The sequence below is a fragment of the Pleurodeles waltl genome, chromosome 8 (genome assembly GCF_031143425.1).
Source record: "Pleurodeles waltl isolate 20211129_DDA chromosome 8, aPleWal1.hap1.20221129, whole genome shotgun sequence".
NCBI classification, from domain to species: domain Eukaryota; kingdom Metazoa; phylum Chordata; class Amphibia; order Caudata; family Salamandridae; genus Pleurodeles; species Pleurodeles waltl.
In genome coordinates, this window is record NC_090447.1 from 1,328,858,593 (window position 1) to 1,328,884,043 (window position 25,451).

Sequence of the window (25,451 nt, forward strand, 5' to 3'; positions counted from 1 at the left end):
GGAGCCAGGGTGGTAGGCTGAGGCTCCTCTCTCGGGATAACCAACTTGTCTCTTCTGTTTAATTAAGAGGTCTAAATAATCTGCTTAGTGTTGTTTCTTTTAAAAAACAGTCTGAAACTAGTTTGTCTGGCCAATTGTGGTACTGTTACCATCTCTGACAGGGATACTGTCTGTACTTCGTTATCACTAAGGGCATTAGTGTTATTTTTGGGAAAGTGTATACAAAGAACAGAGATAGGTAGAGAGGGTCCCAGGACCAAGACCTGGGCATTTTGCTTATGCGGACGGTGCAAACGGATCTAAGAGTAGCATGTGCCAATCTTGGAAAATTTCACAAACCTCTTCTTATTTGAGTTTGCCCTTGAGTGCAACTGTCTTAATCTGCTTAGTATGACTGCCTCTTTGTTTGGGAAGCCAGGCAGATGAACGTCTGTTAATAATGTGTCCTTTAGTATTGCCTATTTCCAAATCTCTTGTTTTAGGCTTGGATATTGCACAAGAGCTTTCCTGTTTGCAGAAGTAAAAAATGTTGTTGTGTTGGTTATTTTTAGCTGTACAATTCTTTCTTTAATAAATATATGAAATACTTTAGTGTGAGTAATACTGTCTTGAGTTCCAGCACATTTATGTGTTTGCTTGCTTCCAGAGTCCTCTACCTGTCCCTGATGTTCATTGTCCATATGTGAGCCCCCCAAAATGTGTGAGATGCATCTGTTGTGATGGTTACTGGGGGAGACGGTTGTTTGAATATTATGCCTTTTGACACATTCTTAACATTCCACCACTGCATTTTCCTATGCACACTGTAACAATCACTAGATCTTCCCAGTTCCCCATTGTCTGTGACCATTGGCTTTGCATCCATTCTTGAATAGATCTCATGTGTAATCTGGAGAATGGGATTAGAGGTTCATATAATGTAATCACACCCAGCAACTATTCTCACTGTTAGAGACTGCCCCTTCTGGTAGAGGCGAGCTTGTTCTTTTATTGCTATGATTTTCTTCTGCACAGGGAAAGCCCCCCCTTTTTTGGAGTTCAGGGCTGTGCCCGAAAATGCTTTGGCAAGGCCAATATGTCTTGCCATTGGGGCTTACTGACTTTGCCAATATACACAGCATATCTTACATAAGACTTTGAATGTGTTAATATGTGTAAACTCTTAGCTTTAGCACAATTTTGTATTGGAATTTATTTACTAGGCATTTGGAAAGCCAAGAGGTCTTGGCTCTAAAAGGCTGATCTAATATTTTTTTCCAGTCCTTGCATAGTACATGTGAGCTGAGTTGCATTTAAGTAGCCGAGTGAGTTCTGGAAGGGTGTTCATAATGGAGAATGACAAAGTTCTGGAGCTGAGACTGAAAACAGTGTGAGAGCCATAATAGTGTTCAGATAAAATACTCGCCCCATCCTTGGCCTCGAGTGCACACACGTTGATAATCACATCTGGCCATCTGTAATTACAGATGCTAATTATTTACAACAAAAGCATTGTTGTTATTCATTTATATCGAACTGCTAACAAGAACTCACAAAAGTAATGGGTCTTGCTTGCTTTAGGCATTTTGGTTGTTGTTTGATAAGTCTGATCTCAATAGCAGAAAGCACACGAAGAGGCACCTGCATGCTGGTCAGGCAGATTGCAGTGTAAATCACAGGATTTTAATTCACATTTTAAACCATGGTTTTAAGTATTGATGCCACTGTCCTTTATATACCCCTCAGCACCTTTTTCATCTCAAATTAAGTACTATGGTCCACAAGATCTAAAAAGTGTGGTAGTATAAAATTGAGGAGCCCTTGGAGTCAAATCTAAAACTTGCAGGGCAGAAAGAAGGCGCAACCACTTTGCTTCTCTGTGGCACTCATTTTGCAGTGTCTCTGGGAGAGCAGCAGAACAACCGGTGTTGTGCATCAGAGGGGTGAGTGTCATACTCTAGTGAAAGAAAGGCAAGGGCCATACATCCTCTACTGTGACACCCCAAGCCATGATAGTCGGCATTGGAGCTCTTGGTTCCACTGGACCTCTTTAGATGTGGAGCTTCAATATCTGTTCAACACAGAAGTTGATCCAAAAATTGTGCAGGTCATTTGCTCAATGGTGAATGAGATTTATATCCTCAGCTTCTCTGGGAGTCAAACAGAAAAGCAAAAACACAGGTAACAGGAACGTGGAATACGGGAGGGTGGGGAGAACAATACAGCAATCAGAAGGGCAGAAAGAAACAACAGAAAGGGTGTGGGGAAGCAATATGAGCTGTGGAGGAGGGGAGGAACACAGAGGATGCGGGTAAGGAAACTAATAGGGAGCCAGAGCAACGTGGAGCTCGGTGTGGGAGGAAAAAATAAACCGGCAAAAGAGCAATGGAAGTGGACATGGGAGAAAGAAGCACACTAGCAAGACAGCACTCAACACGGAGTGAAGGGGGTAACAGAACCAAACTGAATGGAAACATCCTACACTGCGCAGTCTTTTCCGCTCAAGCTTTTACCAGGCATGGTAAGTATATGTAAATGAAGGGCAACTTTTAGAATTTGGGGCAGATAGTTCTCTGGGGAGACAAAGGTAATTTTAGGATCTAGTGGTGGGCAGTGGTAAAGGAAGGTAAGGTTAATTTTAAGGATTAGGGTTTGATCGATGTAAAGGAAGGTAAGGGTAAATTTAGCATTTTTATGGTTTAGGGTTGGGTAGTGGTAAAGGGAGGTACACATAATTTTATTGTTTAGGATGGGTAGTGTTAACAGAAGGTTAGGAGTAAATTAAAACAAGGGAGAGCTGCTGGCAATATGGGTTCTGCAAGAAAAATGGATCTTTGCAGATGCCCCCCACTTTTTGCCCCCACTGCTAATCAGGCTGCAGCATGTGTGTTCTTTCCTTAAATTATTTGTCAACATGGTAATTCCCAAATTGGCAAAACTTTACCCTCTTGTAAAACCCTAATAAAAGGTACCCAGGGTATGGGTGGTAAAGGGGTCCCTAGAGCTGCAGCAAGAGTTTCTGACACCTTAGGTGACCCATGCAAACTACTGACGGCAGGCCTGCCATTTTAGACTGTCAGAACGGTGACAACTGCTCAAGTTTGACTGTGCCAGCACCATGAGTGGCAGAGTCCCAAGCACTGCCTTATATATATATGTCAGACACCTCTAAGGAAAGGCTCTGCAGCCCAGGAGGCACAGTGCATCGTATTATAAGGGGCAGACATATAAGCACAAACTTCTGTCTATATAGTGTCCTTTTTATTAAGGTACACTATAAGTGCAGGCGGGTCCACAGGATAGCATGGCACTTAAGCCATAGCAGACCAGGGCTGCTCACTCCATTATGGTACAGTCTAGACATGTCGAGTCTGGTGTCAAGCAACTTGCTTTCTCTCCCCCCAACACAAATCTGGTGTTGAGACACCTGGCATGCACCCAGGTGGACACTAGACGCTGCCCACCTGCTTGCCACTATTCTTTGGGCTCTGCCTGAGCGGCCCGCACATGTTTGCGCGCTTGCTGCAGCCAAGACAGGTTTCTGACCTCCTGCCAGGCAGCCTTGGTGCTCCAGATGTCAAAAACAAAGGCTGAAGCAGGAAGGAGGTGACACCTCCCGCCCCCAAGCCGGACTGTGAAATACCACCGTCAGGGTGGTAAGCTTCAAAGGCTTCACTGCCCTTGATAGCCATCTGTGCTGCCCCCCCAGCGGAGGAAACAGCCCTCATCCTGCCCCCGCAGGACAATTTGCTTGTGGACAGACAGGACATTAGATATCCAGGATTGTGCACACCCCCAGCAGGCTGGCCACACCTCTAGGGTGGGCAGCCCAGTTTGTGCACTAAATGTTGATTTCTGCCATCTTAGAAGTGGTAGAATAGAGGGTTCTGGGTAGCTAAAAGGTGACTTGTCCCACCGGATGTGTTCACCTCAGGGGCAGATTAGCAGTAGGAGCTAGGTGCCCATGGGCCACTAGTCTCCACACCCCTAACTTAATTAAATCTAGGATTTAAGGTACACCATTGATCAGATCTGATCGACCAACTTTGAAGAAGGACCAGGAAAAGCTCTGCATCACCAACAACCGTACTCTGCCCACTGCACCGAGGCAAAAGAGGGATACTTGGTCCCTGAGGCAGCAGACTGGGAACTGCATGATCGACATGTGATCAACCCTCGTCCTTGGCTGAAACTCATCACTCCAGACCAGAGGGACCCCCGTGGATGCCGGAGGCCCTTCAGTCTCCCTTGGACTAGTGGTACTAGACCTCTGCAAACTGCAGGTAAAAACAGCCCCACATTCTGAATCTTCCCTGCCCATCGGGCCAGTCGTGGGATCATCGAAAATCCGCTGGTCCAGTGTCTTCTGGGGGTTGTAGTCCAGCCTGCCTCCACGTTTCAGGCTGCTACACCGCTCTCTCAGACTCCAGAAAGTTCCTAAAAGATTTCTGTGCCCTTACCGCTGCCAAGGCTTGTTGGTTGCCGGTCCGGTAACTAACACCTACACTTGACACTGCCGGTGCGGGGCACAGCGTGCAACCTGCACCCGACGTCTGCAACCAGCCCCTGCGGAGATTTTGCATTCCTTTGTCAGCAACATCTTGTAAGTGGTAAAATCAGCACCAGCGCACGTCTATACAGCACCAAAGACAGCCAGGACAACTGCATCTGGACCCCACAGACCAGGAAGAAGGGAACGGATTGCTGTGGCCTAGTGGTCGTTTTGTCAGCAGTGGCTCCCTGCCATTGACTTCAATGTGAGTCCTGTTCAGCACCAGGGACAGCCAGGACAACTCTGCAACCAGATGGCACAGGCCAGGTAAAACTGCACTGACTATCGTGTTCTGGTCCTTGGGACTGCATAACCTTAACCCCGAAAGGGTTCCATGCAACTTGCTTTATAGACACGTTTGCAGCCAGTGATATTTCTCCCATAGACTTCAATGCAAAGTTTAAATGCCAGTTCTGCTGTTATTTAATATTGCTTCTAAAATCTGTAACTCTGGTTATACTTATCAAAGTCTGTTAATTTTTTGTCTAAATTGATGTAAAAATAAGCTCTATTTTCATAAATTGGTGTTGATTCCTCTCAAGTCGTGTCAATTACTTATCACCCATGTTTGTGCAGTGAAATGCTTAACACATGTTCCTCTAAGCAAAGCCTGACTGCTCTTGCCAAACTACCAGAAGTGAGATAGGGATACTAGCGTGAATCCAAGGAACATCTCTGGGGTATTATGAGATTATTACATGATGAGGACTAACTCCAGCACCACATACTACTCTACTTTCCTACAGGTTCAATGCGATGCCCAGGTGTGAGACTTTGACTGGGAGCTGGTGCTTGAGGACCGCCTAGCCCTTCATGCAGATAATGTACTTCTGTTTATAGCGCTGCTGCCCCTCAAGGGTCCCCACCTCCTCCAGATGCTCACTTCATACGAGGGTGCATCTGGGCTGCAGGTTAACTGGACGAAGTCTCACCCAGTAACACTGAAAGGCTATTTGAGTGTAGTGGGCTGGCAGGAACAGATACTAATCCGACGATTCAGCTTTCAATTCTTGAGCACCCATATTTCCCTAGAGCCAATCCTCGCATGGAGCCTCAACTTGATCCCCATAGAATCCAGGCTGTCTGAATGCCTCACCACATGGTCCAAACGTCTGCTGCATATACTTGGCATGGGGGAATTATTTAAAATGGTTATGCTTCTGCGCACTCTGTACACACTCCAACACTTACCTCATCCAATTCCTTGGGTCTGGTGCAGGAAATCAACAGCCAAAAACCGTTCCTTTCCCTAACAGAACAAGCTAGCCAGAGTGGTGTTTGGTACCTGTGTACAGTCCACATATGATTGTATGATAAGCATAGTAGACATCCACTTATACAACTGTGCCTCACAGATCTTAAAAGTTAATGGCTTGCTGAGTGGCAGGGGCATGATCCATCATTTCACCTTGAGTTAGCCAGAACTGGGCAGGAACAAAACTTCATATGCTTTATGGAGGCCACTCCCCCAGACCCTGCCCAACAGTACTAGAGTAGTCTTAGGGTCATGGCACTCAGCCCTAAAATGAACTGGCTGAGACCAGAAATTCACCATCAAAACCCCTCTATGGTCAGGCACATCACTATCCCACACTCCACATCTACAAGGTTTCGGAGGATGGGACCTCATTGGGATCTCTAAAAAGGAAATTATTTGGCAGAACAAATACTGCTTGCACAATCACAGTTTCACCAATATTTACAGATGCAACACACCCACCAGCCCCAATAGAGACTCCTGCAACCCTCACCAGAATACAATCCCCTCAAGACACAATTTCTTATAGGTCCCATAGGTAAGGGGTGGCATTTCTCAGATATACAAATTCCTAATTAATAACTCCCCGGACCCATGAAAGACCTGAAAGACAAATGGAAGCAATGGGTCGGTCCCCCTGACGAACCAGACTGGAGGGACAGCTACATGTCCAAGAGTACTGGTCATACCATCAATACTCCAACCTATCTTTTTGCGCATGATCTATCTTACACCACTGCACTTGTGCCGGGCCAATAAACTGGATGCACCCTTACGTTCTTTGTCGACGGGCACGGGCCCACTTCTGTCATGTCACCTGGGAATGTCCCATTATTCAGAGCTATTGGAGAAGACTATTTGTGGAGATCTTAGCAGTGCTGGGGGGAGAATATTGCACTCTCCCCAAGAATAGCCCTACTGGGTATTGTAGAGGACTATAGGACCGCCCACTCCTGGCCATTGAGACAGTGCTGGCCAAGTGCAACATTGCTATATGCTGGTGCTCCCCACCGCCCTCCGACGCTGATGAGCTTGAGTTCTGCAATGGAATGGTGTGTCTCAATTGAAGAACCAATCTACAAATCGCAAAAACATGAAAGGGTCTGGGGGAAAATGACTACATTATTGTGGTCTATACTGAACACTAGTGTAAACTGCTTGTGCCGCAATGTTGCAATATTAACCGCTGCCAGTCTCCTCCTTCTCACGTTGTTGTATAAGACAATAAAATTAAATAAAATGTTCATATAAATTTTAAAAAATACAAAAACGAGGGAGGGTGGTTGGGGGTGTAGCCTCCAAAAAGAAATCAAAACAAAATAATTAAATTAAATATCAAAATTAGAGTTTAGAGGTGGGTAGTGATAAAGATAGGTTAGGAATACATTTAACAAAAGGGAATTGGTAGAGAGGTACCCCCCCAACACAAAATCAAATTAAAGGCATATGCTGTAATGTCATACATCCCACTAGAGACACAGCTGGGAAAACACATGCACTCTTGTGAAGCACTTACCCAAAAGGAGAAAAAAAAGTGTACCTCAAAAATGAGCAAGTGAAGGACACAAGCAATCCATGAAAAACACAAGAAGAAGGAAAGCACACACAAGCTAACAAACAAGAAGCAAGTAAATCAGTAACAATTTAACCAGCCTGATATTAAACAATGGGGAGACTCTAAGCCCAGAGGAAGCTAGCAATACATCTCTCAACAGACAGCACATGTGCTGTCTAATAGGCAAGACCTACAAACCTTGCTTCTCCGCTTCTGGGGAGGATTTCTCCATAGTCGGGGTGAAACCCGGTCTCTACAGGGTGTCTATTTCTTTTTATTAGGTTTTGTCATAAAAGTCAAGTTGCCCAAGAATGGGGGTAACAAGGTCATTTATGACATTACAATATATTCCAATGAAAAGCAATCACTGGTGTACAAGAATATATCCTGAGAGCAGGAAACTCATCCATCCTCTCATAAAAGGGTGTAGATAAGAATGCGAAGATTCGTGAAACCATCCAAATAATAGGGTGGAACCCCTACACAAGGGGAGGAGGGGAAGAGATTTGGAGGTGGTGGCAGGCTGGTCCGCAGGGTGGGGCAGTGTCAGGGTAACACCACCTGCGGATATGACAGTGCTGCAAGATATCTGATTGTTTTTTTTTGCTGGTGTGGTGAGGGTGTGGGGGGGGGGGGGGGTGTTAGAGCAGGACATTGTGTGGTTAAAGAGAGGGGGGGGAGTAACACATAGGTGCGTGGAGGGCCAATGAGAGCCTGATTGGGTCCGGTGTAGCTTACGGGTGTTTGCGAAAATGGTGAACCTTTTCATAATGTAGGGCCTCTTCTCTAGCTTTCCCCCATTTTTGCATTGCCACATGCCATGCCGCCACTGGTGGTGCTGAATGGGCCCTCCACTGAAGGGTAAGTGCCCTCTTAGATAGTAAATAGTACCATGCCTGCGAAGCATGTTGTCACCGTGCAAAGTTTCCTATGTTTAAAGATGCCTATGGTGCAGGTCTCTCATGTGTAAATGTCGATGGGTGCTGTGACAATTTCGCCACATGTCATGGATAGCCTGCCAATTTGTCATAAGGGCCTGGCAGGACCACAGCATATGGATTAAACCCGCGTCTGCTGAGCAGCAATGGAGGCCTGTTGTGGGATAATATCGTCTGAGATGTGCTGGGTCAAAAAGGCTCGATGAAGAATAGAGAATTGCATACTTTTAAAGGGGGCATTTCAAGAGACCAGTTGGAGGAACGCCAGGGCTTTCTCCCAATTCAGTGCCATTCAGCACCCTCCTGAAGTCATCTTCCTGTTTGTCCTGCAAGGCTGTCAAGGGAACATTGGTGAGTTCCAGTACTGCCTTATAAATCCAGGTGATTAGGCGACGTCCCCCCATGTTAAGCAGAGTTTGCATGAGAGTGTGGGTTTTCGGTTCTTCATCGAGTGGACCAGAGGACCCAACATGAATTGCCTATTTGTAGGTGAGGAATTGTCCCGGAGTGATGTCGTAGTCCTCTGCAGGGTGTTTATTACTTTCTCTTTAAACTTCCTCACTTCTTCATGGAGCCCCCGTTAGCATCTAATCCTCTAAATATGGGGTACATATGTATCCCATGCCTTCTAGGCAAGCTACCACTAGTGCAAGGGATTTGTAAATATCCTCTGAGCTGACTTAATCCCAAAAGGTAATACTTGGAAATAGTAATGTAAGCTGTTGATCATAATAAACTGGAGATATTTTGTGTGCTTGTTGTTCACTTGTATTCGAAAATAGAGGTCCCTTGTGCCTATGGTCTTCATGTAATTTCCTCCTTTTAGTTTGGGTATTACCGCCAAAAGTGTGGTCATTTTGAATTTTTGCTTTGTTATGTATCTTTTCAGGAATCTCAAGTCTATGATTGTTCTCAACTTTTGGTCCAGTTCCACGACAAGGAAATATAAGGAATGGACCACCTTGTAGCACCCCATCCCATGAAGAGTGTTTTCTATGTGGCTTGTTTTTTTTAGCAGTTCCTTCACTTCTTGTTGCAGCTTTATGAGTTTCTGCCCCTTGTAATATCTTTTCTTTGGTTTTATGATCAGTGGATAGTGTTCAGGTTCCACCCAATACCCCATATTGTATTATGTTTAGTAGCCATTAGTCGGAGGTGACTGCTCTCCACTCCTTGAGGAACCCTACTAGTTTGCCCTCAACAGGTGTTGGGTCAGAGGTCCTACCCTCAACTGTCATCCTGAGGTTGGTGCCGACCCTCTGGGGCCCTGACTCTTACCTCTTGCTCTCTTGAGAGGGCAAGAGGAAAGAGTCTTGCTGCTTTGGGTATCGCTGGTACTTCCATGATATGCCAGGTCCCTGGGAAATGGTGGATTTCACTATATTTTCCTGTGGTAGGGAGACTGGAAAGATCCCATGACCATCGGTTTCGTTGGGGGTGTTGTACCTCTGAAATGCAGTACCCTAATGGGCTTCATTGTATTATGTTCTTTATCTGTTGAAGGGAGTCACCCACAACAGGCACAAATAAGCTCTCCTCTGTGAAGAGCATGTTAATTATGGAAGCTTGAGACTCCTTTTTGAATCCCATAACTATCAGCAAGGTATGACTTCTGGTTATCAGTGCACGTGTCTGCTTGCAGTTTTAGCAGCACGCAAAGCAGATTCGAAGCACATGTTGGCTACACTTTTACCTTCCAACATGGCTCTTTGGTCTTTTTCTTACTGATACGGTAGGTGCTGCATCAGTTTGTTCCTTCTCTCTCCCACTGTCTCTGGCCATACAACTTCAAGAGGGTGTCTGAATTTGCGATACTCCACTATGTGCCTGCAGATCTCACCATCCTTCTGTCTACCATGTCAATTCAAACTGCTCTCTTTTGTTTGGTTGTGGTGGTCCCGTGGAGGAGGGAGTGTTTCATTTTTTCCTGGCTGTTAACACTATTATATGTGTGTGCTATAATTAGTGTGCACAAAGCCTTGCTTGGAGGGTTTATATTTATTTTCTATCCTTGGTGTCAAAAGGTGCGAAGGATGCGGTCTCTCTAAAAAACTTTTAATCAATGATGCTAAGTAGAACACTAAGGGATATAATTGTATTTTTGATGGCAATACAGTTGTGAATGTTTCTGCTTGTTTCTCTTCCAACTGCACCCTGCAGGTGTCTGTTGCCCTTTTTATCAATGAGTTGAACACGGAGGTCGTCTGGTGGGGAAGGCCTGAAGAGAGAAGCATCAAATACCTCCAATGGGGACTCTGTGCCAGACCCTCCTATGTATTTTGTTCCTGTGCTACATCAGTAATAGGTCCTCTGAAAAGATCTTCTGCCTCACAGAACTCCTCCTCCTCCTCCTCCTGCTGCTGGGCTCCTGTGTCAGGGGTGAGAGAGGCGAGGAGGTAAGGAGGGTAGAGAGGCGAGGAGGTAAGGAGGGTAGAGAGGCGAGGAGGCAAGGAGGGTAGAGAGACGGGAGACCGCGTATAAACGTTTATGGGGTTCCAAGGGAACAGCTACGATTATGATCCTAATACCTTTAGTTGAGCAGCTCATTTGCAGTCTGGTCTGTAGTTGCCTCAGGAGTGTCCCATGTTCCTACCACCTCCGCCCACAAGGGGGCTATCGGTCTGTTCCTCATCCCTCATTTCTTCCTTCTGCAGAGCCCGCTCTTCCGACTCTGGCCCAGCAGGTAACGTCTGCCACCCATGTACTCAATTTAGGTCCAGAGCTCTTCTTCCAGGCCATCGCCACCATCCTACGTGTCAGTCCCAAGTCGATAAATCTGTTCCCCACCTTTTTTTTGAGAGGGCCTATTATAAAGTCCCAATAAGCAGACAGCCGGGCTGCTATCCAATTGCCTGTCCATGGTGCTGTTGAGTAGAGCAATAAGCTCCCTCAAAAACTGCTGCAACCTCGGGCATCCCCAAGTCATGTGACAGAAGTCAGTGTCGCACAACCGACACCGTGGGCATACCCAGGACGATATACCATATATCCAGTTAATTCTATGCGGAGTAAGGTAGGTCCCGTGAACACAGTTATACTGGGAATACTTCAAGCGTGTATTTCGCAAGACTTTGTGCGGTGAGCCAGGGCGCGAGTCCATTCAGCGTCTGTCATCTGTCTCCCTATGTCCGTGTCCCACCTACCATTCAGTCCCTACAGCGATCGGTCCACCATTATGTTTCCCTTGAGGATTTGTCTATGTGCTTTTTCTTGTGAAGTAGCGCCGTCATTTCAGCTTCAAGCCAAAATCTTATTTTCAACAGTTGCCATTTGTTTGGCACTCACCCTTACCCATCTCACTCCTTTTCAGAGGAGATAGGGCTTTTTCAGCTCCTTGTACTTTGCCTTGTTCGTGTCGAGCCAGGTTGAGAAGATGTGCTCCCAGCAGTGTCCTTTCCTTTAGATCCTTAAAGTTCCATTGAACTTACGTTTGACTACCTTTTGTTTCAGCCTTTAGGTGTTTTGGGGCAATGTCAGCATCAAATGCCTTGGTTTTGTACTGCTGCTATTGTGTGGGAGTGAACTTCTTCAGGATTTCTGGCCCTCTGCGTGCCTTCTTGTGTATGCCCTTGATTTCTCTATGCCTTACCGTTGATCTCATTGAATGACTGTGAGGTCATTGACAATTTCCTAGTCGCTGGAGAGTTCTAGATCCTTAAGGGAAGGGTCTGACTGTGCCACGTCGTAACGAGCCAACCTTTGTTATACACTTACCTTGAGGCTTTGGGGAGGAACACCACACACATTTGACACCCTTCTATCTGGTGGTCTTCGGGTAATCGTAGATTGCACAATTTGTGCTTGCCTTTTTGCACGATCTAGTGGTGGCACTTTGGGCAATACCTAAAAGGGATGCTTACCATCCTTTTGGAGATGTAAAAGCAGGGATTTTCTCACTAACATCACCCTGCTAGTGTCCATTCTCTGACCACGTGGTCAAAGACCAGAATAAAAAATAAAAAACACAATTTACAGGGTTTTTTCCAACATCGTCATGTCCGGAGTGCCACTTCGTTATCAATGGTGTTTTTACCTAGGACTCTAAATTCCACAATAGCAGTTTAGTATAACTTCTAACGTAAACATTTAATAAAGCAATTAAACGATAGTTAAATAGGGAAGTGTGCAAACACTTTTTATGAACGATCTTAGCTTTGAATGCTACTGTGGGTATGCCAATTGGGTCAGGCTTGTCCCAGGAGTGAATACAATACATAGTCTTACAGACCCAGTCACTAGATAAAGTTACAAACAAGCTTTCTGAAACAATAATTTAGAGACCTAGTATAATTTAAAAAGTTGTTTACAAGATCAGTTGACATCACTTTGTATCCCTTCATTAAACTGACTGAAGTAAATCCAAAATTAAGGGCAGCTTCCTTTGCAGACTATAAATAGCTCTAACTACTTTTTCTACTGGCTACAACTTGACCTGCAACACTGCTTTCTTATACTGGGTTTGTTTGTATATTATCTACTTTTTCAGTAACATATCATTAGGCACACTACAAAATCCTCCAAGGGTCTTAATGAATGTGTAATATCCCTTAGGTTGACCATCTCGCGACATTGGCGCGCTGAACTTTTATTTAGTCGCGCGCTGATCTCGCGAACCGGGTTGACAAGGGACGTTCGATTGATAACGTTCTGAAGTGAAGAACAGCCGGGAAAAGACGGATGCGGTTTACCGAGGAGCTGCCGGTCAGTGTCTGTTTGTCGGGGTGGTTTCTTTATTCATCAATAAACTTTGTGAAGTTTACCTACCTGCAGGGTGTGCTATTAACTTTACAGAATGCTTCATTTCTTTTAGTTTACTGGAATCCCAAAGGTTATTTGCTGTTTTACACAGTAGCGATCTTGTACTGTGTTGCTGTTAACGGGTGATTATTACCCTAAATATGTTTTGATCAGTAAGTATTGTGGCAAAAACAGATGACACAGAAAATCAAATACCATTAATGGACAGCAATATCCCTCATTTATGAGGGTGTCTCATTTTATGTGAACCTGGTTCACTATTTCACAACAGCTGTTAACCATTTTTGTGACATTGTCACAAGGCCCATTCTTGGACTTTCTGCACTTCCTGCTTTGGTTTTAAACACAGTAGTATTCATTTTCCTCACTGCAAGCAGAAACTATCAAATGCAAAAAGACAAAATGGCCTGAAAGGCGGGTGAAATACAAAAACAGTCTGGAAATTAACCAGTAAAAGCTGAAGAATACCTTAGTTGGTAACTAAATGTGAACAGTGTCACAATGATCAGTGCATATTCCCAAAAGGGAACTTCCAACAGACTAGGTTCCACCTCCCTTTCAATTGCCCAGCATCTACCGAAGCAGAAGTGGAGAGCGCTGCTTCTCTCACATCACAGCAAAGACCTAGAACAGCCTCCCGCAGTAACTCTGGACATCACCCCACTTCCAGAATTTTGAATGGCCTATAAGACCTGGCTGTGTGAATGAGCCTCTGATCTGCAAGCGCCTGGATACCTTTTCGGGTGATTAGTTGCATTTGATAAATTCTGATTGATTGATTGATTGATTGAACAGGGTAGCTGCCATTAAATAAAAAGGCAGTTCCAAAAAAAAAAAAAGTATGAAGACCAAGGTTCTTAATTCACCAAAGTTCTGTTAAACTAAGTGCTCAGGGGAGAGTTATGGACTGTGTTTTCTCTAGTAGTGCAAAATGGACATTTAGCTTGCCTTCTACAAATTAATAGTAAGATTTGCTAAACTTCACACAGGGCCACTGCAAGTGTGCCTATAGGACACACTATGCCAAAAAAGGGACACACTTGTCCTTCATATTTTCCTTTGAGTAGAGAATGGACAAAATGATAAAGTGCCCAATTTATATTTCCGCGGACGGGTTACTCTGTCACAAGGGTGACCGATATCCTGTCTGCCGAAATATAAATTCCATTATATCCTATTGGATTTATAAATTGGCAGACAGGCTATCCGCCACCGTTGTGATGGAGCAACTCATCTGCCGAAATATAAATCAGGTCCAAAGTCTTCTACTTTGAAAGAAGACAACATCCCAAGTAACAGGATATCCGCTCCAGATACACATTACTCCAGGGAAAACACGTGTCAAGTTTCATATCTACTATCAAAAGAGCTACCACCTATCAATGTCTCGAGTTTGCTGCACATTACTATCATTAAGATTTCCTTGGTATACCTCTACTCAAATTCTGTTATGAAATCGGTCTTAACAAGGGCCCATCGAGCAATGTGACATGTTTTTGCTGTGAATATGTGCAATGTGCTTCTCTGCTATGAAACACTACAATCACTACATCATTTAGCAATATTACACACCCAATAGTTCAGAACACTGTTTCTCCCAGTAAACAACTGCTGGTGGAACATTCATTTATATACCTGCTCTCCACTCCAGAGAACAATGAGCAAAAGTGCTCAAGTCTCCTTGAAGCGGCTGTGTCAAGTCTCTACATCAACTGACTGACCTGCTATTAGGTACACCACTCAAGAAAAGTTGAGCAATCAAGACAAACTACGGAATACCAGACCTGCAACTTGACCACTGCAAAGTGCTGTATCAGAAGCAGAAGGGATCAAACATGAAGGTTATTACTAGAGAGGTTTGCACCTCTGAACACAGAGGCCAAGATGCTTCTGTGCTAGATGGTGTGAACGAAAAAGAGAGGAGAGTGAGAAAATAACAGCGGAAGACAGATGAAGAAAGGTGAAAGGAAAGAAGAAAAGGGGTAGAGTGAGCAGGGAAAAATTAGATCAACAGGGAAAAAAAGACCGGCAGAGATTCTTACAGCAGTTTTGGGTGGACTAATCCCTAATTACTTCTAGTGCACCTCTCACAGAATACAGTAGTTACAACTGAAGCCAAGATTATGAAATGGTATTGGGAGAGGTCTCTCTATTCTGATGCTGCTGTGGAGTCCAACATGGGTAAACCTAGAGATTTGTTGCGAGCTGTCATTCTTACGCTGTCTTGGGAGATGATGTCCAGTGACGACACATGCCCAGGTTAAAGAAGAGCCAACTCCAAGATCATCAGTGAATGGAAGGTACAGGCTGAAGGAAAAACTACCTGATGTTTAAAAATTCTAAATGCACATATGTGGTGGTTTCCTCAGAGCTTTGAGGGAATTCCAACATGGATGGATCAATTAGATAAAATACACAACAACGCAGAGTTAATGCTGTAGTTTAGTTTTTTCACAAATTTCTTTCCATCCCTTTCTTTCCTCAAGAACTATGGTTTTGGGAAGTTAACATACAACGAGGTTTAAAACGAAATAGAAGGGATAAAATATAAAGCAAGAAGCAGAGTTTAGTGGGGTTTTTTTGGAAGAAAAAGGGAATTATTACTTAGTGCAAAGATTTTAATGAAGGAGTACACTGATATATTAAAATGCTTTTGACATATAATGCGAACATTTACATTACAATGAAGTATTTGCAATCACTTGATTAATTCAAGACAACCAGAAAATGTAACATATACAGATCGTCACAGTAACTTACTTTCAGTTTCGTTTCTTTTGATCATGCCTTGACATTCTGCTAAAATTGTCTCTTTAAAGGACGTCACTAGGGCATTCACGCAGCATTCCATGAGCTGTGTAATATAATAAAATGAGTAAAGTATTATTCTTCTTCATAGGAAGTTTCATTAACTAAGGGAAAAAACAAGTTACCTACCTTCAGTAATGTTCTTTCTGACAGACAGCCCAGTGCCCGCAAATTTACCATTTGAACCTTCCTCCCAGGTGCCACAGTGAATTTGGAGATTTTCCAGTAAAAGCATATCATGCTGTTCAAAGTTGGTAATAGAATGGCGCAACTCAACCACAAGTGAAATTGATGGTCCAAATAAGTTGCCACAGGAGTTTGGTATGTTTTCTGCCCCCTTAGAGAAGATATGGACGCACAGTGCAGAGACAAATAAAAAGGAAAAAATGCATTGTCAGAAGGGAAGGTGGGAAGACAGAGTTGTCATATCCATCAGAAAGAATGTTACTGAAGTCTGTAACTTGTTCGTCTGGAAACTCACTCCAGCAGATCCATTTTATGAAAATTAACACTGCACTATTCTCTACAAATGCAGGCTTTAGTGCTAGACAAAAGAGTGCACAGAGTTCGCAGTTCCTGCCTGGTAGGAGCAATGGGTGTTTTACCAGCAACGCCTCAAACTTAAGGAGGTCCCTCTGGATTTTTGTTTTCCCCCATATATTTACACTTCTGAGGAACACGCTGTGCAATCACTTCTCAGGAGACTGTGGGTGCCTAGATGGTGGAACAGGGTGGCATTCTGTAAAAGGTATTCAGACGCCAGCTGAAGTGAGGTTGAATTTATTCAGCAGCTGCCCAGGTAAAGAAAGCCATGCACGCCTGATTTTTCGGTGATGGAGGGCAACCACATCCAGGACCTTTTTTAAAGACTTGTGGTAACTTCGAGTCCCAAGAGGGAAAGAATCAACTGGCCGCAATCTGTACCCACTGTAAACTGTAGATAATAGGAAAGGGATTGTAGGATATAGAACTAGATTTCCTGTATGTCTGAGGACACCATCCTATCCTGCTGGTCAAAGGCCTGCAGACATTCGCTAGAGAAAGCATTAAAATGTTCCTCTCCTCAGGAATGAGTTGAGGATTCTGAAGCTTGATGTGTATGGGAGCACACCATCCTTTATGGAAACTAGAAAATAACTGGAATCACATCCCATATTCCACTTTGTTTCTCGAACCTTCACTACTGCATGGGGGGGAGAATTAGAGTGAGGAATCAGCAGTGAACAGGCAACAACAGTAGAAAATAACCCCACTGAATGATCCGACAGACCCAATAGTACAAAGGTATATTCCAACGGTTCGAAATCCATTATATCCACCCATCCATCAACTAGGTGACTCTGACAAACGTTAATGCAATATTAAGGGAGTGACGGCAGCAAATGAGGATAAAGACTGATGCTACTGCTGCCATATACCTATTGCACCTGATCTACCAATATCGGGATGAAAATAAAAAGTAGAAGAAGATTTAACTGCTGAGATGCTCAGCTCTGTTTTGATGGTTGATGAGGCCAGAACTGGGGACTCCACTGTAGCTCTACTCTGCTTTAATCATTCAGGCAAGGAGTTAGCCTGTTTACCCACTTACCATCAAATGGCGTGGTCCATCACCTGAGAAGTAGGTGGAATACAAAAACAATCATGTGTATCTTGTAAGGAACTCTATCAAGTCTGCTGTGCCAATGGTGGTCTTTTGAATCTGTTTTACTACATAATGACCATCATATTGAGTAAACAAAGCCTTCTTATGTTGATATGTTCGGGTAGGCATATGGTTGCACATTACCCTTCTGATATTTGTGGGTGTAACATTCGAGCAGGCATGTGGCACTTTCCTTGTTTAATGAGACCACCTGAACACTGAATAGCATGGTCCCTACTCACTTTGACTTCCTATCTTAGAGAATCGGGGAAGAAATTCAGGCTCAGTTTGGCAGAATACACCAGTACCACAAGGCTCTCTAGTTAAGGGTGGGCATGCGAAACTTAGGGTCCACTGGTGTAGATCGTTGACACCAAGCCACTTCCCCACTAACTGAAATAGGCCATAAACGGGCTCTCCCAAATCACTATGATTGTTTTGATTAGTGCTTTCCTACGGTAAAGAAGTGATTCAGCAGTAATAGATGACAGCTGGAGGACCTCTGTAAGCATATATGACTAATCCTCCACCACCACTGTTGTCAATAATAACAACATTAATCTCCAAAAGATAAGTGTAAAACCCTTTTCCTTTCATAGTTCACACTGCAACCAATTAAAAATGTAAAGGGTTTGTTATGAAAGGGTTTTTAAGTTATCATTTGTTTTTTAAATAATATTTTGTTACTATAGTTAATGAGTCGTTTTATTGGTTCGGGAACAAGGATATAAAAATAATTTTGAGAATTCCACGTTTACTTTAGTCAATTGTGAACTAATGGTTTATAACTAAGTTTTGTGGGATGAAATTAAATTTTCTTTGCAAAGGATGTTTTGAATAGAGAGTAATCATGGGTTTGAGCTGGGCTTGAGTTTTTGAATACGTCTAGTTAGATATTGAGAATTATGGAACAGGTTTTTCATGAACATTTTTAGCAAATGTAGAACATTTTCAGTGATCGTGTAAAGATTGTTGGTTCTCCTATTTTTCTTTTACTTCTTTTTCTCATGGTATATAGGTAATTACTTGGTCAATCGTAAGATTCTGTATGAGCTATAAAACGAAAAAAGTGTTCATACTTAGCTTTTGGAAATTAAATTTGCTATTATTGACAACACGTGTTGGCCTTTTTTTGTGAGTAATATTTTAGCTCTCTACTGCAGATTGTGCCCCTCACCTGTTTGTTTGTTCAATAGTTTTACATATAATGAGGAGAAGACATACACTGGCACACCTTTTCACCTTGTGAAAATAAATGCAAAAGCATCCATCAAAGAGGCAAGGTCCCAAGAGATATTATACACCTTCCTCAGACATAGCTTGGTACGATGAATGCTGGGAGCCCTTATTCTAACCGTACTCAGCCTTCGTTAATGCATGCAGCACCTGTATTTTTATCACTGCTAGTGGCAGGTTCCTAGCTATCATTTAGGGCCAGATCATGTAAGGAATATGATAAAGTCAACATAATGTTTTTTTGTTTTTTTTTCATACCGTACACTTTCTTTGTGTTTGTTAATGCAAATTTCTATTACATACTTCCCATGCAAGTTTTGCGTATAACAAAGGCCTAAAAAAAGAATAGGCTGAGAGGTAGTCCACAACTCACCTGGTGAGTTTTTGCCAAGACTGATTATCCATGCAAATGGAGGACTTCCTTCTGTTACAAATGGAGGGATGCAGTCATAAGGCTTTCGCTTTCCTCGGCTATGTATGAATGATTGATTCATGTTTCACTATGCTTTGAAGCTATCTTTTATTGAGATGACTTTTACCCAAGCCATGACCAATCATGATGTGACATTCAAGTCGTTGGTATTAGTCTTTCCTCAATATTGCATTTGTCTCATTCTGACATTCTAGTGCTTCCTTGGTCTTTTGCCTGCTCCGGGGGATCTCCTTGATAGCGGTTCTGTCCATCCCAGTCTTGTGCTTTGGCAGTGGTTGTATACTTTCATTGTCTTCTGGGCTACTGAGGTTTGAAATCTTTTACTTCCACTGTAGTTCTAGAGAGAATTTGCTTGTTGGCTGTAATCCCAGGTTAGAAGGAACACCTAACGTGGCCACAGCAGAAAGCCCTATGGCTGCTAGGGCAGCAGCGTTCCAGTGGTCCAACTGTCCCCACCAATTGAAATAAAATGGCAGCAATTTGAGGGGTGGGGCAATTTGTGAAGGAGAGATGAATGAGGAGAACAGACTCAGGAAGAGTAAGGGAGATGGAGAGGAAGTGAAATCCGGGAGTACAAGGAGAGACACAAGATGTCCAAGGCCTACGGCACTGTCCAAAAAGGAGAAACGCAGCAGGTGGCAAGCACTCACGGAAGGACGAGACTGTGTGGAACCAGGAGGCAAGTCGGAAGTGCAGCAGCACACAGCTGACAACCTGAAGGAAAGAACGCGAATGTCCTGTCTGCCATGGCTCTTGAGCAGAGCCGTGGCCTCAGGTAACTGGTGTGGGGTTTTCTTAGAACTTGGTTGTTTTGGTGAGAGTGCTTGATTAGCACAGAGAACACCAGCAAGTGGAAAAAACTTAGACAGGCAAGTAAACACTTAATTTGTGTGCCATTATCAGCACGTGTTCACCTGAAGTTAGTGAAGACTGATCATTCCACTGTACTGTCACGGGAGTTGGTGAGGGGACAGAGAATGGAAATGAGAGAGGCCAATACTTAAGGCCCGTCTATTTTGTGTGTTCTCTCGAGGGATGACAGAGCTTGGGGCTACAAGACAACAAGGAGACAGCAGGGAGAAGTCAGGTAGCATCACTAGCAACGGAAAATACGACAGTGGAGACAGAACCACATACTTAAAATGTAAATACAGGGAGTGCAGAATTATTAGGCAAGTTTATGAGGATTAATTTTATTATTGAACAACAACCATGTTCTCAATCAACCCAAAAAACTCATTAATATCAAAGCTGAATATTTTTGGAAGTAGTTTTTAGTTTGTTTTTAGTTTTAGCTATGTTAGGGGGATATCTGTGTGTGCAGGTGGCTATTACTGTGCATAATTATTAGGCAACTCAACAAAAAAAAATATATACCCATTTCAATTATTTATTATTACCAGTGAAACCAATATAACATCTCAACATTCACAAATATACATTTCTGACATTCAAAAACAAAACAAAAAAAAATCAGTGACCAATATAGCCACCTTTCTTTGCAAGGACACTCAAAAGCCTGCCATCCATGGATTCTGTCAGTGTTTTGATCTGTTCACCATCAACATTGCGTGCAGCAGCAACCACAGCCTCCCAGACACTGTTCAGAGAGGTGTACTGTTTTCCCTCCTTGTAAATCTCACATTTGATGATGGACCACAGGTTCTCAATGGGGTTCAGATCAGGTGAACAAGGAGGCCATGTCATTAGATTTCCTTCTTTTATACCCTTTCTTGCCAGCCACGCTGTGGAGTACTTGGACGCGTGTGATGGAGCATTGTCCTGCATGAAAATCATGTTTTTCTTGAAGGATGCAGACTTCTTCCTGTACCACTGCTTGAAGAAGGTGTCTTCCAGGAACTGGCAGTAGGACTGGGAGTTGAGCTTGACTCCATCCTCAACCCGAAAAGGCCCCACAAGCTCATCTTTGATGATACCAGCCCAAACCAGTACTCCACCTCCACCTTGCTGGCGTCTGAGTCGGACTGGAGCTCTCTGCCCTTTACCAATCCAGCCACGGGCCCATCCATCTGGCCCATCAAGACTCACTCTCATTTCATCAGTCCATAAAACCTTAGAAAAATCAGTCTTGAGATATTTCTTGGCCCAGTCTTGACGTTTCTGCTTGTGTGTCTTGTTCAGTGGTGGTCGTCTTTCAGCCTTTCTTACCTTGGCCATGTCTCTGAGTATTGCACACCTTGTGCTTTTGGGCACTCCAGTGATGTTGCAGCTCTGAAATATGGCCAAACTGGTGGCAAGTGGCATCGTGGCAGCTGCACGCTTGACTTTTCTCAGTTCATGGGCAGTTATTTTGCGCCTTGGTTTTTCCACACGCTTCTTGCGACCCTGTTGACTATTTTGAATGAAACGCTTGATTGTTCGATGATCACGCTTCAGAAGCTTTGCAATTTTAAGAGTGATGCATCCCTCTGCAAGATATCTCACTATTTTGGACTTTTCTGAGCCTGTCAAGTCCTTCTTTTGACCCATTTTGCCAAAGGAAAGGAAGTTGCCTAATAATTATGCACACCTGATATAGGGTGTTGATGTCATTAGACCACACCCCTTCTCATTACAGAGATGCACATCACCTAATATGCTTAATTGGTAGTAGGCTTTCGAGCCTATACAGCTTGGAGTAAGACAACATGCATAAAGAGGATGATGTGGTCAAAATACTAATTTGCCTAATAATTCTGCACTCCCTGTATATATACACACTGAGCCAATACAATTCACCCACTTCAAACCTTCATTGTTATGTCATCTTTGCCAACATATTACACTGTCCATTATGAATATCAAACACACTGGGAAGTCATTATCTGTAGAGGGATTTCCTCTTCAATTCTCTGTACCTTGCCAGCGGGATGTGGGAGACATCATGAAACAAAATAATAGTTCCTTTTCTTCCTATCAGCTAAAAGCACTTCTTTTTTTCTTGAAGAAAAGAATCCTTGCTAGGCCATCCAAAGTGAAGTTTGATGCCTGCGTGGAATCAAGAGAACTCAGCTGAATCCAGTCCAGTATTAGTTTGTAGGTTGCAGGAGCCTCCAGAATGTTGGGCATGGTTTTCCAACTCCGAGTTACTCATTTGATTGCCCTGAATTCTAACACTTTTCTTCTGACAGCAATTCTCACTTTTCAAAGCTGCACATGCCTCATTCATTTCTAAAAAGATCTGTTCTAGTTTTTGCAGTGAGTGGTCAGGGTTTAAGCAGCGAGTGGTCAGGGTCAGACAGCGCTTTCGCAAAAACTGTTCGCAGTGCAGAAATGTAATTTTTAGGTCGAGCATGCAAACACTTTGACTTGTTGTGGGCTTTTAACCACGTCCCCCACACGCCCATCATTTTCACTTGTTCGTGGGCTTGCCTTTCAAAAATCCGTTTTAATTGGTAAATGCTTTACATTTGCTCTTCCTTGGGGCAGTTTTGTTACCACCTTGGAGACTACCCCTGTTATATGGATAATTGCACAACTGCTGATACGTTTGACTGTGAGCGAACTTCTTTTTCTTTTTGTGTCTCTCCTTCGCGCTCATGCTCATGGCAGCCATGGTGCTTTGAACCAGCTCTTTTATGTAAACTACTTTACTTTTAATTTTCAATTTATGTGGCAAGAAAAGTCCAGTTAGGAATTTACAACGCTAATAGCCCTAACTCGAGCAAATGCGAGACCCACTGCATTGCAAATGCTTGTTAGATTCTTGCATTAGTAACTTAACATCTCCTTTAGTAGAAGGTAACTGGATATCAACTGAATTATCCGTTGTACTTGTCATAGTGTTCTGAAGAATGATATTTCAGTTTTGCTGGTCACCAGTACATCTTTACGGGCTGGATTCTAATGTTTAACCTCATGGAGCGGATATCTTGCATGATTGTAATTTAATGTCCTAAAGAAGGTACAGTAGTGGGGAAGATGGCCTGAAAACATACAAATATGGATAATCATCATAGGAACCCTCTTTGCACTGTGAGAGTCTTGGTGGCAGCCATCTTGGCCAAGATCATGATCCTGTGAATACTGTTGGGTCGCTCGTAATTAATGTGGCTTTCCAGATAAGATTCCGGTGTATACATGGAAATTAGACATCTTGCAAGAGGAAATATTACTGAAAAGGCTGGGAGAGCTTTTACTGCTTTTACCCTGAATGGACATGTTAGGCATCAAGACTTACCTCAATTATGCCCCTTAATTAACACCCAAAGTATTTTCTTTTTAAGGACTGCAACTTTGGTGACAATAAAGAACTTTCCTGCAAGTTCAGATATGGATTTCCAAACTGAATCACATTCCAGATTAAAAGGAAAACTTGAATTGGGGGATATGGAGACTTTGAATACAGGCAATTTACGGAGCTTGGAGGTGCATGGTTTATCTGGAACTGCTAGGCAGACTCAATGGAGTCTGAGGTCACCATATAGTATGATAGGCATAGCCTTAAGTATCCACCAATCTTTATAATCTAATGGCCAAACTACATTTGTTTAATCATTTAGAATAAAATTGGAAGAACTGCTTATAATACCAGTTACATCATCAAGGCTACACTCTGGAAACTGGGTCTCAAAATCAGTCAACATTGCCTGATAAAAGTACTCTACTGTTGTATTTAATCTCAGATTTTTATGTAATTTGTTGAGGTCTAGATTTTCCTTACAACTGAAAAGTTCATTCTCGTAACATTGTTTCTATTATCCTGTTTCATACATAGCAGTTGTGTCAAATATGCCTTTCCTTCTTTGAAAATGAAATAAAATATTGATGTATTATGATAACTTTATTTATGCCTGAAAGTGGAAGAAAAAATCCGTGCTGGCATGTGGACACTTTAGTCCATCTGGTATTTTATGAACAAGCAAGCAAATAAAATATCTATAACTGGACCATACTTACCGCTTGTACAGAGTTACATTCTCGGCGTGTCTCTAAATATCGTAATGCTCTTTTTTCTTCTTCCTTCAACTTGGCATCTGCCTGCCCAGAAAGAAAAGGGGATTTCTTTTATATGTATTGCCAATTTTGAAATCCGCATTTTGTTCATTAAGATTGTAATATGTGACTTACATATTTCATGTAATTTTGAACACCATTCTGCTGCAAATAAGAAGGAGCCTGAGTTCTGTAAAACCTCTCAGTTGAATCCAGATAAGCCTTTTCAAAATTGTCCCTGTAGATCTGTAACTTATCATCTGGGTTCGAACAAAGGTTAACTGCAAAGAGAACACATGGAAGAACATGAGTAAAAATAGGTCGGGTTTAATTTCAACAAAGTTAGTTGGTGGAATGACCTTGTCAAAAGTCACAGTTTTAGTTTCAGGTGAGTAGAACAAATCACTAGCCTATGTGCATCCCTTGTTTCGCATAATGAGTGAAACCTGTCAGATGTGCCAGGGCACTAGATCATCCTTCCCATATTTACCAACCACAACGCAGGATGCACCCCTATCATATTTCCTCCTCTGCACCTTTAAAAATCACATGATAAGCAGTGCATTTTAACTAACTTATCACGATTGGAGTGGCAGGATGAATAATTCTAAAGTGGAAGACTCAAAAGAGCCAAGTATACAATAGTTTAGGCAATGGACTACAAAAGGAAAGTGATGTCTACTACAATTATGAGCAACCTTTCGTTTTTCAATATTTTTCAATTCAAGAAATGAATATGAAAATTGAAGATACATAAGCCAGACAGGAGTCAGTGAAAGAAGTTTGCATACACTGCTTGTGCAAACTGCGGTTCTGAATTAGAAGCTGTGCACTTAGAGTGGTGCATTTAAAATGCATGTGAAAGTGGTAAGCCTTTGGAAGGCAAGCTCTTTAGCTGGAGCAATGTTTATATAGACATTCAGCACCTACACTAACATCCTCATTCAAACTCCAACTCTGCTATTGAGTTCCTCTATAAAAGCCTTAATGAGACCTAGAGGTTGTTCGCCACATCACTGATGGAAGGTGATCCACTTTATTAAAACTGGATTACAGTAATTTAACTGCATTCCATGTCTTGTATGGTAGGCATATTCACTCAAATAATAAATATTAAAACATTTGCTGCTAATGGTGGCTCACAGAGTCAGCTAATTTCTTTTAATCTACCAGAGTTCACAGAATTTGTACAATACAATGTAAACATTACAGCAATGGTATCCAAGTGCACACGCGCGTCAACCAATAAAAACAATATCACAGTGAGCCATTCCAAACCGTAATGGATGATTCCACCATCTGCCCCATATTTTCTTTTATTTGTGTGGACAGCTTCGAGCTTTGTAGATGGGTT

The 25,451-nt window shown here is 42.9% G+C and overlaps 1 protein-coding gene across 2 annotated transcripts in view; it reads right to left on the minus strand.

Annotated features, from left to right (window-relative positions):
• CUL5 (cullin 5) overlaps positions 1 to 25,451 on the minus strand; it is a 497,462-nt gene that overhangs the window by 277,964 nt on the left and 194,047 nt on the right. For both annotated transcript variants that reach the window (XM_069202325.1, XM_069202326.1), the window contains exons 6-8: positions 24,233 to 24,378; positions 24,062 to 24,142; positions 15,801 to 15,894 (exon numbers count right to left, since the gene is read on the minus strand). In XM_069202325.1, the coding sequence (XP_069058426.1) occupies positions 15,801 to 15,894; positions 24,062 to 24,142; positions 24,233 to 24,378 (321 nt within the window). The remainder of the gene's footprint in view (positions 1 to 15,800; positions 15,895 to 24,061; positions 24,143 to 24,232; positions 24,379 to 25,451) is intronic.